We start from the raw sequence: 16,718 nt of genomic DNA, 5'->3' as shown, positions 1-16,718 counted from the left end.
GATGTAGGGGATGCGGGAGCAGACAAGGAGAGGGGACATTTATTCTTACATAGCAGTGGTTCTCGATTCCAGCTACGCTTCAGAATCACCTTTGACACTTCAAAATTACAGATGGCTGTGTTCTACCCCACACCTGCTGAATCAAAGCCAAAGCCAAACTTCTGAGTGGAGGGCCAAGGCATATATTTTATTTATTTATTTATTATTTATTTATCTATGAATAAGGGATTCATTTTTCTTTTATTTATTTATTTGTTGCTTATTTAGTTTTGGCTGCACTGGGCTTTCGTTGCTGCGCGCGGGCTTCTCATTGCGGTGGCTTGTCTTGCGGAGCACGGGCTCTAGGCGTGGAGGCTTCAGTAGTTGTGGCTCGTGGGCTCTAGAGCAAGGCATGTATTTTAAAAAGCTTCCCTGGTGATTCTACACAGCAGATTCTAATGCTGCACATTAGAATCACCGGGGGAGCTTAAAACACTCCAGGGCCAAAATTACACCGAGACCAATTAAATCAGGTTGGGAGGTGTGTAGGAGGTAGGTGGCTGTATTTTTTAAAGATCCCCAGGTGATTTCGAAGTGTAGCAAACTTTGGGATCCTCTGCTGTAGTAATTAAAGAATTCTGCAACCTCCCCCCTGCCCTCTGCCGCCCCTTGCTTGAAAATCTTAGGACAAAGAGGAAGGAAAAAACCAGTCTAAAGATTTTAGAGTTTAAAGGAATTTGGAATATAGCTCTTTTTACATGGCTGTGAAACTCACAAAGGAAACGAAATCACACTTCTGTGTTGAAAGATACGAGCTTAAATGTATCTGATCTCTGAAAACTAAATATATTCTGAATAATGTATTCCCCCCTCCTGGAAATATAAACTTTAATGTGAAATATGTAATAATTTTAAGACTCATGCTGCATGTATTTACACTTACTGATGGTGATGTTTTAGAAGCTCTGATAATAGTTTTTGTAGCTCTTCACCAGTATTTAGGCGTAATCTTGCTTGTACAAATGAAGCAAAACTGAAGCAAACTGAGCGATACTGGAATATTTTTGCAGTATATCAATTGAATTTTTGATAATTTGATGTTTCTGGAGAATCACTCAACCATAACCAGCTATATGTGGAGAGTGACGTCAGCAAGATGGCCAAATAATATGTCCCCTACTGGTATCCATTGTCCTCTACCCCCAGCAACAATTTGGCATCCATCCACGGGCAAAAGTGCCTTTCTGGGGGCAGAGGGATCCAGAAACATGTCAAGGGACCTGGCAGGAGTCACGCATGCCTGTGTGTTATGTAAAAGACATACAGATCTTGCTCCCAGCTGTGAACCCTGAAGTAGCCTGTGAACCAGCTCTAGCCCCTCTTGGCTGGGAGCAAATTTTCTTTAGATATTTGAGTAAGGGAATTTCTGAAGGAACAATCAATGAGGTCTTGGATCTTGTATAGAGAATGCATCATTAAATTAGCAATAATAGCCCATACAGCTTTTTTTTCATACAAATTGAAGCAGGAAAGGACAAAACAAAAATGTATTTGTTGTCAGATGAGCAAATTCTTCTAGACTATAAAGGAAGGGTAAGGATATTCAACAACATTTGAGTATCTTCTATGTGCAACTTCACAAAAAAATGTCTTCCTGTCAAATGCAAATAAAAGCAAATTTGTTTAGAAAAAGCTGCATGCAATACATGTTCTTAAGTTAGGTCAACTAAATATTCAAGCCAGAGCCCTCATTTGCTTAAGGCTGCAAAATTGTACACTCTTTCTAAAAGGTATAAAAGAGAAGCAAAACAGTTATAAAACATGCTGTTCTCAAGACTTAAGTAAAGGGACTTCCCTGGTGGTCCAGTGTCTAAGACTCCATGCTCCCAATGCAGGGGGCCTGCATTTGATCCCTGGTCAGGGAACTAGATCCCACATGCCGCAACTAAGAGTCCACATGCTGCAATTAAAGAACCTGCATGCTGCAATGAAGACTGAAGATCCTGCGTGCTGCAACTAAGACCCGGCATGACCAAACAAATAAATAAATATTTTTTAAAAAAGACTTAAGAAAAGAAAAAAACCAAAAGCAGATCTACTCCCACATGCCACAACTAAGAGTCCACATGCTGCAACTAAAGAACCTGCATGCTGCAATGAAGATCGAAGATCCTGCATGCTGCAACTAAGACCCGGCTCAGCCAAATAAATAAATGTTTTTAAAAAAAGACTTAAGAAAATAAAAAAACCAATATGAGATCTCTTGAGAAAAGAAAACTTCAATGGGTAAAGTGGTAATGTCTTAAAAATTTTTTTAAAAAGAGACCTTCATATAATGTGTTCTTGGATTGGAAGAATTAATATTGTTAAAATGACCATACTACCCAAGGCAATCTACAGATTCAATGCACTCCCTATCAGAATACCAATGGCTTTTTTGCACAGAACCAGAACAAATAATTAAAAAATTTGTATGGAAACGTAAAAGACCTCAAATATCCAAAACAATCTTGAGAAAGAAGAACAGAGCTGGAGGAATGTGCTCCTGACTTCAGACTATATTATAAAGCTATAGTAATCAAAACAGTATGGTACTGGCACAAAAACAGACACATAGATTAATGGAACTGATAGAAAGCCCAGAAATAAATCCAGGCACTTATGGTCAATTCATCTATAACAATGGGGGCAAGAATATACAATGGAGAAAAGACAGTCTCTTCAATAAGCGGTGCTGGGAAAACCAGACAGCTACATGTAAAAGAAAAAACTATAACATTCTATAACACCAAACACAAAAATAATAACTAAAAATGGATTAAAGACCTAAACATAAGACTGGATACCATAAAATTCCTAGAGGAAAACATAGGCAGAACACCCTCTGACATAAATTGTAGCAATATTTTCTTAGATCTGTTTTCTAAAGCCAAGTAAATAAAAGCAAAAATAAACAAATGGGACCTAATGAAACTTAAAAGCTTTTGCACAGCAAAGGAAACCATCAACAAAACGAAAAGACAACCTACTGAATGAGAGAATATATTTGCAAATGATATGACTGATAAGGGGTTAATATCCAACATATATACACAGCTCATACAACTCAACATCAAAAAAACAAACAATCCAATAAAAAATGGAAAGAAGACCTAAATAGATACTTCTTCAAAGAAGACATACAGATGGCCAAGAGGCACATGAAAAGATGTTTGACATTGCTAAATATTAGAGAAATGCAAATCAAAACTACAATGAGAGGACTTCCCTGGTGGTCCAGCAGGTAAGACTCCATGCTCCCAATGTAGGGGGCCTGGGTTTGATCCCTGGTCAGGGAACTAGATCTCACATACCGCAACTAAGAGTCTGCATGCCACAACTAAAAGATCCTATATGTCGCAGCTAAATATTCTGCATGCTGCAACTAAAAAAAAAAAAAAAGATCCTGCATGCTGCAACTAAAGATCCTTCATGCCACAACTAAAGATGCTGCACACTGCAATGAAGATCCTGCATGAAGATCCTGCGTGCAGCAACGAAGACCTCACGTGCTGCAACTAAGATCCAGTGCAGCCAAATAAATAATAAATATTAAAAAAAACTACAATGAGATACACCTCACACCAGTCAAAATGGCTATCATCAAAAAATCCACAAGCAATAAATGCTGGAGAAGGTGTGGAGAGATGAGAACCCTCTTGCACTATTGTTGGGAATGTAAATTGGTGCAGCCACTATGGAGAACAGTATGGAGGTTCCTTAAAAAACTAAAAATAGAGCTACCATGTGACTCTGCAATCCCACTCCTGGGCATATATCTGGAGAAAAACATGGTCCGAAAGGATACATGCACCCCAATGCTCATTGCAGCACTGTTTACAATAGCCAAGACATGGAAGCAACCTAAATGTCCATCGACAGAGGAATGGATAAAGAAGATATGGTATACATACACAATGGAATACTACTCAGCTGTAAAAAAGAATGAGATTTTGCCATTTGTAGCACCATGGATGGACTCGGAGGGCATTATGCTAAGTGAAATAAGTCAGACAGAGGAAGACAAATACTGTATGATATCATTTACTTGTGGAATCTAAAAAAACCCCAACAAACTAGTGAAGATAACAAAAAAGAAGCAGACTCACAGATATAGAGAAAAAACTAATGGTTATCAGTGGGGAGAGGGAAGGGGGAGGGGCATCATAAGGGTAGGGGATAAAGAGGTACAAACTATTAGGTATAAAATAAGTTACAAGGATATATTGTACAACATGGGGAATATAGCCAATGTTTTATAATAACTATAAATGGGGCATAACCTTTAAAATTGTGATTCATTATATTGTATACCTGTAACTTACATAATACTATACATCAACTATACTTCAATTTAAAAAAAAAGAGAGAGAGGCATTGCTTTGGGGAAAATCCCCGGTGTTCTCCTTACTCATTGCAAGTAATAATAAATCCTTCCTTCTACATCTGAAAAAAAAAAAAAGGGACATCTTCAACACAGAGCAGTAGTTGATGATCTTAAAGCACTCACTAGTTACTTACTATAGGCAGTCTATCCATGAGCTAGTCATGAGCTGGCCTTCTGAGTTTACCTGCAGAGTGCCCTGAAGATTTTATTCCTCTTGTAACATTTCTGAATCAAAATTAGAACTATACATGCTGTCATAAATGTAGAATCTACTTATTGCAAGAATGAAATCACATTTCTGCCTATAAGTACAGGCTTTTCTTAGCTGGATAACTGAGAGAGCATTATAACTGGAGGCCCTGCTTGTCTGGCTCAGACCTTCTCTCCACACAGCTGTTAGCGTAAGCTTTATAAAACTCAAGCTTCACTCTGTCACCTCAAGCTTACAAACAGTTCATGGCATGCCTAAAGGATAAAGTCTAAGTTCTTCAGCGGGGTGTACTGGACGCTCCACGATCAGGCTTCTGTCCACGCCCTACAATCTCCTGCCACTATCTGCCTTTGCCTTTTACCTGCGGCAATACCTGACTCTGGCACTGTCCTGGCAGGTGTCACTCTCTCTCCTCTGTCTCAGCTTATGCCACACCCTTGGCCTGGGATGCCCGCACATCTCTCACTCTCCCAATCTGCCTGGTTAACTCCAACTTCTCTTTCAAGACTGTTCAGATACAGCCTTTACCTGAGCTGGCCTGCTTCTAACAGCTGGGCCACAGTGTGCTCCACTGACTGTGAACAAAGTCACTCTATAAGAATGATGGGGCTTCCCTGGTGGCGCAGTGGTTGGGAGTCCACCGGCCGATGCAGGGCACATGGTCCAAAAAAAAAAAAAAAAAAAGAATGATGGAATGAGACAAATAGGCCACTCCTTAATCACCTCTGAGCACAGACAAAAACAAAATCTATGGGGACTTCCCTGGCGTTCCAGTGGTTAAGACTCTGGGCTCCCAATGCAGGTGGCATAGTTTCGATCCCTAGTCAGGGAACTAAGATCCCGCATGCCGCTCAGTGTGGTAAAAAAAAAAAAACACCCCCCCAAAACAAAACAACAACAACAACAAAACAAGAAGGTATGAACCACACAAAGGCGCAAAACCTTCCTCTCCCGGCTAATGTGAGTGACTACTGCTTCCTAACACAAGTCTAAGCTATAACAAGCTGCCCTCTACTCTCTCGCTGGGATGCCCTGTGGTTCCTCATGGTGTGCTTTCTTCACTGAAGCAAAACAAGAAACGCTGTGTTCACACTGGCAGCACATGTACTAAAACTGGAACAATACAGAGAAGATTAGCATGGCCCCTGCACAGGGATGACACGCAAATTCATGAAGCATTCCACACTTAAAAAGAAAAAAAAAAAAGGAAGAAAGAAAGAAACCCCTTTGTTCAACTACAGGTATGTTGCTGACAGTCTTTGGCCAGAGACCATCAACACCAGAGCTTTTCCGATCTGTTCCTAGGCTGGCTGAAGACCCCTGCCTTCTCTGTATCAAAGATGTACTGTGTAACCTGTAACACAGCACTGTTCAGCCTGTATTATATTGAAATTCTGTTCATCCATGTCTGTCTCCCTCTGGAGATCACAGGTCCCACAGGAACCATGTCTTGTTCATTCCCTCTCTTTGATTAATTTTTTAGTCCTCAGTACCTGACAAAGAACCTAGGACACAGTAAGCTTTCAAAAAATGTTTAAGGAATGAATGAAGTACAGCAGATGCCGAACATTTCTTGGATCCAAGATTTAAAAGTGGAGCTTCATGTAACACAGTATTTTATGACATTTTCAACGACAATGTCATCTGGTTTAAGAATGCAGTTTGGAGTTCTATGAAACCTAATTCCCCTAATTCCTCTTGCTTCTGAATATTCCAATTTCTGAAGCATATGGAAAAACAGATTAACCTTAGGTTTGGATAATGGACAGATTTAGGCACATTTTAAACTAGCTTTAAAAAAAATCTAAATAAACTAAAAGGTTTCATAAGTCCATAAAAAGAATAATAAAAATGAAGCTTTAGAAGAAGCAAATTGTTAATCATCAATGCTGAGAAAATGTGAGAAAACATATCAAGTTTCTAAAAAAATTGAAGTATAGTTGACTTACAATATTATATTAGTTTCAGGTGTACAAAAGAGTAATTCAGTATTTTTATAGCTTATGCTCTATACAAAGTTATTATAAAATGTTGACTACATTCCTGTGCTGTACATTACATCCTTGTAACTTACTTATTTTACCTGATAGTTTGTGCCACTTAATCCCCTTCACCTATCTTGCCTCTGCCCTGACCCCTCTCCCTCTGGTAACCACTAGTTTGTTCTCTGTATCTATGAGCCTGTTTCTGTTTAATATTTGTTCATTTGTTTTATTTTTTAGATTCCACATATAAATGAAAAGACATAGTATTTGTCTTTCTCTGTCTGACTTATTTCACTAAGCATAATACCCTCCAGGTCCATCCATGTTGCTGCAAATGGCAAAATTTTATTCTTTTTTATGGCCAAGTAATATTCCATTGTATATATAAGATATATCAAGTTTTACGTGGCAAGACCCATTTACAATGCATTTAAGTCTTTTAATCTGTTCCTTAGTGAGAAAAAGTGGGTGATTCATTTGATTAACATCTCAGAGAACACTGAGATCTCAAAGTAACTTCCTTTATTACATTGGTGATTTCTTCCAGATTTTTGTCAACCTTTGGCAAAGACCAAGCGATGCCGTATTTCTTAAAATTCAGCAGTTTATAGAGACCTTTGTAGCAAATTGTAAAACTTAAAAAGAAATGCGGGACTTCCCTCGTGGCACAGTGGTTAAGAATCTGCCTGCCAATGCAGGGGACATGGGTTTGAGCCCTGGTCCGGGAAGATCCCACATGCCGCGGAGCAACTAAGCCCATGCGCCACAACTACAGAGCCTGTGTGCCTAGAGCCCATGCTCTGCAGCAAGAGAAGCCACCGCAATGAGAAGCCTGCACACCACAACAAAGAGCAGCCCCTGCTCGCCGCAACTAGAGAAAGCCTGTGAGCAGCAACAAAGACCCAGAGCAGCCAAAAAAAAAAAAAAGAAACGTGAGTGAGTAAATGTTTAATTACTGCCTGGTTTACTATATATAAACATTGAAAATATCAGTAATAATAACTTAGTGGGCAAGAAAAGTCTTACACGAAATATTTTATGTTCTTAAACCAATAAAGTGACTATGAAGCCATTAACAATGCTAAAGAAAAGACTGTATATATTTTAATTTTCCTAACGTTTTCATGTTCTTCTTTTATTCCCACCAAAAGGCAAATATTTTGTCCCCATGGCTTGAGAATTTATGATAAATTATGTATTAAATTATGATACATAATTTATCATAAATTAAATTATGACAGACTATTAAATTATGATAGACTTTTATTTGTCTATCAGACTTTTATCAGATAAAGTCTATCAGACTTTTATCTGACTTGCTATTGTGCTCAATTACGTGAAACAAATCTTACTTTAGTTAAGTATAAATTTTTCCTGAAGGGCTACCCTAGAGGAGCAGACAGGTGTAGATCATATTATATTATTATATATCACAATAAATGTGCTGTCCTTGTTAAATCACACTCGTTTAAAATACAGATAAAAACACACTAGTTTTCTAACAACTAACATTTAGGGTATAGCTATAAGATTCCTTTTGTAAATAACACATCTTATTTTCTACTAATTAAGAAGACAGAGGAGACTCACTTGACAATCATTACTCTAGAAGGTTTAAAATGACTTAGAAAAGTAATTTTTCATAGATTTAAACTAGATTTAAATAAATTTCTAGATTTTAAATTTCATAGATTTAAACTAGAAAGAATTGACATTTCTTGGACAAAACAGTACTTTGTACCTTTATTTAATTTGCCTGCTCTATTTTGCCTAGAGTGTTCACAACAGAAATGTCTATTAAAAAAACTGGTGGGCTTCCCTGGTGGCGCAGTGGTTGAGAGTCCGCCTGCCGATGCAGGGGACACGGGTTCGTGTCCCGGTCCGGGAGGATCCCACGTGCCGCGGAGCGGCTGGGCCCGTGAGCCATGGCCGCTGAGCCTGCGCGTCCGGAGCCTGTGTTCCGCAAAGGGAGGGGCCACAGCAGTGAGAGGCCCGCGTACCGCAAAACAAACAAACAAAAAAAAAACAAAAAAAACTGGTACCTTAATTCTGAAGAAAAAAAAAGGTTCTGAAATTATTTTTAAAATGTGCCAAAGTCCTTACCTGATTTCTTAATGATGAAAGAATGTATTCCTTTTCATAGGGGGAGATTGTCTTGTGAGTTTCCGGTGTATCACTAACTAACCAGATCCATAAAATAAACCAAATGATTCCAACTATACCTTAAAATAGAAAAAGAAGAGGTAAATGAAACTAGTATGCACCAACAGCAATTTTTCTGTCTTGAAAAAATTATGTAATTATAAACTTAATGAAAAATTGGTTTCAGCTTTGTTTTCAAGTTCTTCTCATAATTCTTTAATGGGATAACTGCTATTTGTATTATCTCCTATACATTTTTAAGAGGAAAAACTTAAAAAAAAATTTCAGTATAACTGACGTATAACATTACATTAGTTTCAAGCGTACAACACAATGATTTGATATTTATATACACTGCGAAATAATTACCACAATTTATCTGGCTACCATCTATCACCATACAAAATTACAAACATTTTTTTTTCTTGTGATGAGAACTTTTAGGATTTATTCTCTTGGCAACTTTCAAGTATGTACCACAGGGACTTTCCTGGCGGTGCCGTGGTTAAGAATCCGCCTGCCAATACAGGGGACATGGGTTTGATCCCTGGTCTGGGAAGATCCCACATGCCACGGAGCAACTAAGCCCGTGTGCCACAACTACTGAGCCTGCACTCTAGAGCCCACAAGCCACAACTACTGAGCCCGCATGCCACAACTACTGAAACCTGTGCGCCTAGAACCCGTGCTCCACAACAAGAGAAGCCACCGCAAGGAGAAGCCCGTGCACCGCAACGAAGAGTAGCCCTCATTCGCCGCAACAAGAGAAAGCCCACTACAGCAACGAAGACCCAATGCAGCCAAAAAAAAAAAAAGAAAAAAGTATGTACCACAATATCACTGCTGTACATTACATCCCCATGACTTATTTATTTTGTAATGGGAAGTTTGCACCTGAAGAGAACAACTTTTAACCACATGACTCTGCCTATCAGGGCCTACCAGACAAACCTTTTAAAAAATAAAAGTTTACAATCTATTATTTCCACAGGTATTTGCTTTTGTTTATTGATTTTTGTTTTGATTGCAGATACATTTCCTGCATAAATGTTTACACGGCAATCTAATTTATTAAATATGTGTATCGTCCTGCTATTGAGATTGAGAAATGAAAGGCCCTGGGACTAAACAAAGAAACAAAAAAGATTAAAACTGCCAAGTGAGAGCATCCTACTTTGTTTGAGAAGAAATATTTTCAAAATATACATCTTTTATAATAAACAACACAGCAGTTTTTATAGTAAGTATAGCATTTAAGTCCTGGATTCAACAGCAGTTTCTATTGAACAAATATTCCAGAATTAACATCAGGTCACAACTCAGCTGGATCATTTTAACCACATAAACTTGAAAAACAGGTTGTCAGTAAATGTTTCAGAGCTTTGTGGCCTAGGAGATGGGTACTTCAGTGAATTGGAATATACATATTTTAACCAATTATTAGATCACTATTACGTTTTGGATCTATCACATTATAATTTAGGTTACATTTTTGAATAAACTTACCAAAGAGGTAGAAGACGTAAGTCCAATTCATATAGAAGCAAACTATACCAGAAAGAGGAAGAGAAACTACTGTCCCAAGCTGTGCTCCTAGAATAACAACAAAGACTTTGTAAACTTTGGAGAAAAATGAACAAAGAGGGGACACAGGTCTACAGCCTAAAGAAGACGGATAACAGACAATAGAGAAAAGAAAGAGTGATTCAAATCCTATAGGAGTTGAGTTAGTCACATGTAAATATAAACAACCCATTCTCTTAAGGGATCATTTACTAGAAAACCCACAATATGTAAAATGTATACATTAATATGTAGTTATATTAGTTACAATTATGTAGCTACTGATGAATTAGAAGGCATCAGTCAATAGAAGACCTATTATAATATGAGCTAGTAAATGCCACATTACTAGTAAATGTGTTAGAAAGCCAAGTGTTTGGGGAAAGGCTCAAAGATGGTCTCTAAACATAGCCTACTGCAGCACACCTGGAGAAAAAAGAACGAAGCTTCTGGTAATCTAATTTGCCCCAAATATATTACACACAATTGTTTCGGATAAATAAGTGATAAAATTCATTTTAACCACCAAACAGAAGACATCTTAGAAGGTACAGTGGGAGCTAAAATAATCAGACATTGTTTCTGGTCTCAAATTTTAGTCTTATATAGGAAGTAAATATAAACAAGTAATTATTACACGTTAGAAAGTGTTGAGTGTCACAGAGCAATATGGAAGTTCAAATGTAGGACAGATTACCTCTGACCTCTAGAGATCAGGAAAAGATGTAAGAAGCAGCAGTGGGACTTTGAAAAGATGGGCAAGATCTGGTCCCATAAGAAAGAAGATATAGAGGCAGGTGTAACAGGGTGAGCAAATGAATGGAAGTAGGAAAGCAGAAAGTGGGTTTGGGAACTTCAATTGGGTGAAGGCAAGGAATAGGAAGGCTAGAAAACCGGGTTGAATAGTTACTGAATATCTGCTCCATGCCAGGCACTATGTGTCAAAAAAATAAATAAAAATAAAAAGTTTTCATTCAGTGTGTGAGCTGGAAAAATTATAATTCACATATAAAGCTCATGCTATCTTACCTACAGACCAAACGATAGCAAATAAATGCATAGAAAACAAGGTGTCTGAAAGGAGGGGTTGAAAGTCATGACCAGCTTATCAGATGATCAAATCAAATCACAATTTAAGGACAAAAGTGTTCAATTTTCCAGCTTTTTTTTTTTTTTGGCTTTGTTTTGTTGAAGCATTCTCTATATCAACATCTGAAAAGGCAACATGTTTTGAAATAAATGATGGCAGACGGAGAAAATGACAGTAGTCAATGAAGCCACTTTGCTATATGCTGGTGAGCCAAAGAAGAACATTAAGAATAAAGTTATACCCCTGCAATTTAAGTTTTCCCCAAAGAAAGCACCTGACATTGCATGATTCTGCTTTGCGCCCTTCCCCCAAGGTTGATATACAGATAACACATTGTATCGAAAACCTTCACAAGAACAGTTATCTCACCTGCATATGAAATGCTGAGAAGCTTGCTTCTTTCAAGAGGAGGAGCCCACGAAGACCACATGGCATGCATGGCGGGAAATGTGACACCCTGGGAAGGGAAAAAGATATTTCTGACGAAATACAAGGTAGTTTTGTTCATGTTTTAAATTCAGTTGAGTATTTTGTTGCAAGAGAAGTTTCTGGATAAGACTCACGCTAGAATCAGGTTTCATGGAGTGAGATGTCTTTACAGTGCTGAGTGCAAATACCTCATAATGAGTGCAAATACCTCATAATGAAGTACTTTCAAAATCTGAACAAAGACTTGTGGACTCTGTCAACTGATTTGAGGACTGCAAGGCAAGGCTTACAAAAACTGTAAAAGAATGTACTGAATGAGGATATAAAGGTACCCTCCCATGGTGAATTTCACTCATTTACTTTATTATTATTTTTTTTTATAAATTTATTTATTTATTTATTTTTGGCTGTGTTGGATCTTCATTGCTGTGCGAGGGCTTTCTCTAGTTGTGACCAGCCGGGGCTACTCTTTCGTTGTGGTGCACAGGCTTCTTATTGCGTGGCTTCTCTTGTTGCGGAGCTCGGACTCTAGGCTCGCGGGCTTCAGTAGTTGTGGCACGCAGGCCCAGTAGTTGTGGCTTGTGGGCTCTAGAGCACAGGCTGTAGAGCGCAGGCTCATTAGTTGTGGCACACGGGCTTAGCTGCTCTGCAGCATGTGGGATCTTCCCAGATGGGGGCTTGAACCCGTGTCCCCTGCATTGACAGGTGGATTCTTAACCACTGTGCCACCAGGGAAACCCTCATTTACTTTATTTATGGCCTGAATGAAATGGGAATGTTATCAATATGTAACTTTTAAAAATACTGAGCTAATACTGTGGGATACTAGAAGAAAATTCAGATTCACCTTACTCAACAGGAAAAATGGTCCGACCAAAAAATGGTACTACCAAAAAACACTCAATTAGAGTGTTTACCGGTATTTTTTTCTTTTCTGGTGATAATTAGCCTAGTAAATGCCAATTAGGGGAGGGGCAAGATAGGAGTGGGGGATTAAGAGGTGCAAACTACTATGTATAAAATAAATAAGCTATAATGATATATTATACAGCACAGGGAATATAACCAATGTTTTATAATAACTATAAATGGAGTATAATACATAAAAATTTTGAATTGTTATACACCTGACATTTATATAATATTGGACATCTACTATACCTCAATTTTAAAAAATACTAATTACTGGTAATGGAGAAGCAACAAGACAGTGAAGGCAGGGAGGCTCACAGAGGCTTGGGAGAGGAGGAGATGCTACAAGGGAACAGGAAGGAATAGATTCTGGTAGATTTGCAGCAGTCAATTCACAGCTCTCCTTGGCCATTCACTAGCTGTGTAGCCTCAGAAAGATCAGTTAACCTCTTAGAACTTCAGTGTATCTGTAAAACATATATTTTACTTAGATGAGGAGAAAAGGAACCTGTTAGTAGGGGGGTAATTTTATTTTGTAGTCAAGGAGGGTTTAGTTTTTTACTTAGATAAGGAGAAAAGGGACCTGTATATATTTTACTTAGATAAGGAGAAAAGGAACCTGTTAGTAGGGGGGTAATTTTATTTTGTAGTCAAGGAGGGTTTAGTTTTTTACTTAGATAAGGAGAAAAGGGACCTGTATATATTTTACTTAGATAAGGAGAAAATTAATTTTATTTTGTAGTCAAGAAGGGTTTATTTGGTACACCCCTATTCGATAAGGACAAAATAAGAATGTCCAGATGAGTGACCAAAGCTTAAATTTAGAAAGCACTTGGCAATTTCCAAAGTTTTCTAGCAGTTATTATCACATCTGAGCTGTGACTGAGGATGGGGCAGGTATTTAATATATTTGATTTATATTATATATTGTATTTGTATGATATTTATATTAAAACCTATGGTTCCACCGTTAGATACAGTGGAGTTATTATTCAAACTCTGATTTTACTACTCCAGTCAGTGTTTTTCCTACACAGCATGATACAAAATAACCTTTAAGCTGTATGCTAAACCCAGAGGCCACTATCTTGCTTGGTTAAAGAAATGTTAAGAGAGAGCGAAATAAACCTATGCCTTGAGAAGTTCAAAGTTAGAAATGAAACAAGATCATTATTTAAAGGTGGAGGTACACATGACGAAATGCAAAAGAGAAGTGGAAAGGAAAAAAAATAAGAAATTAAAATTTTAAAATAATTAAAAATGATCGAAATCTTAGGAGGAGAGGAAAAGAAAGATAAAAATTAATAATAACAATTTTAAAAGCAGCAGAGAGGCCAGAAGAATCACAGGACTAAAAAAAAGGTAGCTACATAAAACGATAAATTATTTGTCTCTAAGTTAGAGGACCAGAAGAAAGAACAAATGATAGAGAAGAAGTTCTATGAAAAACAACAAATTTAAAGGAAAACAAGGCAATTTGATAGTCTATTGGGTAAAATATGTTTTAGACCTGGGCAATCAATGATGGAGCAGAGGTAAACAGTGGCAAAAGTTCAAGAAGTAGGGTGGTCTGTCCTCATGGTTTTAATAGTGGTTTCTTATCTCCTCAGTAGGAGGGAGTAGGGGAAGCTATGAAGTATTCCCCTAGAAAATGTTTTCTCTAGTCTTTGAGTAAAGCTTCTAATTTTGGAGTGCCACCACTCAAGACCTCACTGACCACAAGTGAAATCTACTCATGTTATTTCATAGTCAATCAGTTTCTAACTAAAAAATAAACCCCTATTGTCTTCCAGTGTCATTTTTTCTGGTTCATATTCATATCAAAGAATGATATCTTTTATTTTTATTTTTTTTTGCGGTACGCGGGCCTCTCACTATTGTGGCCTCTCCCGTTGCGGAGCACAGGCTCCGGACACGCAGGCTCAGCGGCCATGGCTCACGGGCCCAGCCGCTCCACAGCATGTGGGATCTTCCCGGACTGGGGCAAGAACCCGTGTCCCCTGGATCGGCAGGCGGACTCTCAACCACTGCGCCACCAGGGAAGCCCAAGAATGATATCTTTAAGGAGACAAGAAAGTGATATAGGGTAAGAAGAATAACAAAAGAGAAAAAAAATTACCTCTCCTAGTCCTTCTAGGGCCCTGAGTGCAATGAGGGCTCCAACTCCGAAATCTGCAGCGAGGGGTGTGAACAGGGTGAAGACAGAGGTGCCAAGGACCCCAAATCCCAGCAGCAGTTTCCCCCCACTTCTGCTGGCAACATATCCTGCAGGAATCTGCGTGATGATGTAGCCATAAAAAAAAGACCCGAGAATCCATCCTTGAGTTTCTGCATCCCATCGGTACTTTTTACCCTGTAAAGAGTAGGAGGAAAAAGAACAGCCTTTTAAGACCTTGATGAAATGGCTCCTTTCTCTTACTGGCATGTGAGTACGTATAAATGTAATTTTGAACCACTGTTTTTGTTTGTTTGTTTGTTTTTTTGGCTGTGAGGCTTGTGGGATCTTAGTTCCCCGACCGGGGTTGAACCTTGGCCACAGCAGTGAAAGCGCCGAGTCCTACCCACTGAACTGCCAGGAAACTCCCCAGAACCATTGTTTTAGACTGAAGAACATGCAGACTTTCTACTGGGTAGGTGAGTCACCGTGATACAGACATGCAGATTCTAGAAGTGAATCGAAAATCACTGAAAGTCATAATGTTCAGGAAGGCTTGCTGTCTTATGAAACTAGACTATGGGATGAACTGTAGGTATTTTGTAATGACCATGACAAAGAAGGCTCAAAAAAGGTACAGGTTTAATCCAGAAAGCTACGAACAGGATACTGCAGTGGCCAGGCTAGGCTTTGGAGCCCGTCCTGGGTTCCAGCCCAGCTCTGTTACTTACTGGATTTGTGATCTGGGAAGAGTAAATGAAAAAGGCCCATAAAATAAGGCCTGACACACACGAAATATTCACTTAATGTTGGCTACTAGCATGCAAAAATATAGATAATTAAGAGGCCATTAATTAATAGACCATTTCAGACCAAGCACTTCAACAAGGACATAGAGCGATACAAAAGAGCAGGAATTTAAACCAAGCCAGAAACTTCACGTGAGGAGGAAATGTCTTTTAATCAGTAGCAGTACACAGTAGGGTGAAAATGAAGATCTGGTTACTGAGTATCTGACATCTTCAGCACACACAGCCCTGTAACCTACCCACGTGCTAAGAACCATTCAGGATTTCTTTTTACTGTCGATGTAGGGCAAATAAGTAGGTGGATCATGAAAAGTACTTATCAAAAGTAAAGACACAAAGCAAAGCCCTAATTATCCTTGTTTCGAGTACCAATCTACAGCTTCTCTGTAGAATTCCAGGGCTTCATGAAGCGTCCAGCAATTACAGGTTGAGGTGGGGAAAGTGGGTGATGTGTACCCAAATACATATTCGGCAACATTATTGAAGTCCAATGTAAAGATTTTTGATAAGTCATTATTTTGTACATGTGCTTGTTTGGGCAGAAACCCTCTTCCCTGTTGGAGTGATCTTGTCTGTAAATGGCAGGAGAGACTCACCTACATGGGATTTGGCTCCTTTGTGAGCACTGAAGATGCATGAAAATACACTTATAAAAAAGGACAGGGGCTTCCCTGGTGGCGCAGTAGTTGGGAGTCCGCCTGCCGATGCGGGGGACGCGGGTTCGTGCCCCGGTCTGGGAGGATCCCACGTGCCGCGGAGCGGCTGGGCCCGTGAGCCATGGCCGCTGAGCCTGCGCGTCCGGAGCCTGTGCTCCGCAGCGGGAGAGGCCACAACAGTGAGAGGCCCGTGTGCCGCAAAAGAAAAAGGACACCTGGGACTTCCCTGGCGGTCCAGTGGTTAAGACTGTGAGCTTCCACTGCCGGGGGTGCAGGTTCAATCCCTGGTCGGGGGACTAAAATCCCACATGTCGCACAGTGTGGCTACACACACAAAAAAGGACACCAGCCTTTCCCGCCT

General features: G+C 39.1%; 1 protein-coding gene and 1 non-coding gene across 5 annotated transcripts in view; one reads left to right on the top strand and one right to left on the bottom strand.

Annotated features, from left to right (window-relative positions):
* Positions 1 to 16,718, bottom strand: part of SLC17A5 (solute carrier family 17 member 5) — a 57,353-nt gene that overhangs the window by 27,482 nt on the left and 13,153 nt on the right. For all 4 annotated transcript variants that reach the window (XM_024731891.1, XM_024731893.1, XM_024731894.1 and 1 more), the window contains exons 3-6: positions 14,857 to 15,090; positions 11,766 to 11,853; positions 10,250 to 10,336; positions 8,705 to 8,823 (exon numbers count right to left, since the gene is read on the bottom strand). In XM_024731891.1, the coding sequence (XP_024587659.1) occupies positions 8,705 to 8,823; positions 10,250 to 10,336; positions 11,766 to 11,853; positions 14,857 to 15,090 (528 nt within the window). The remainder of the gene's footprint in view (positions 1 to 8,704; positions 8,824 to 10,249; positions 10,337 to 11,765; positions 11,854 to 14,856; positions 15,091 to 16,718) is intronic.
* Positions 5,700 to 5,806, top strand: LOC112390833 (U6 spliceosomal RNA). The gene has a single exon (XR_003001344.1). It is a non-coding gene; the product is annotated as a U6 spliceosomal RNA (small nuclear RNA).

The sequence above is a fragment of the Neophocaena asiaeorientalis genome, unplaced genomic scaffold (assembly GCF_003031525.2).
Source record: "Neophocaena asiaeorientalis asiaeorientalis breed wild unplaced genomic scaffold, Neophocaena_asiaeorientalis_V1.1 scaffold450, whole genome shotgun sequence".
NCBI lineage: Eukaryota > Metazoa > Chordata > Mammalia > Artiodactyla > Phocoenidae > Neophocaena > Neophocaena asiaeorientalis.
Note: the sequence above shows the minus strand (reverse complement) of the source record. Positions and strands in the feature narration are given on the sequence as shown.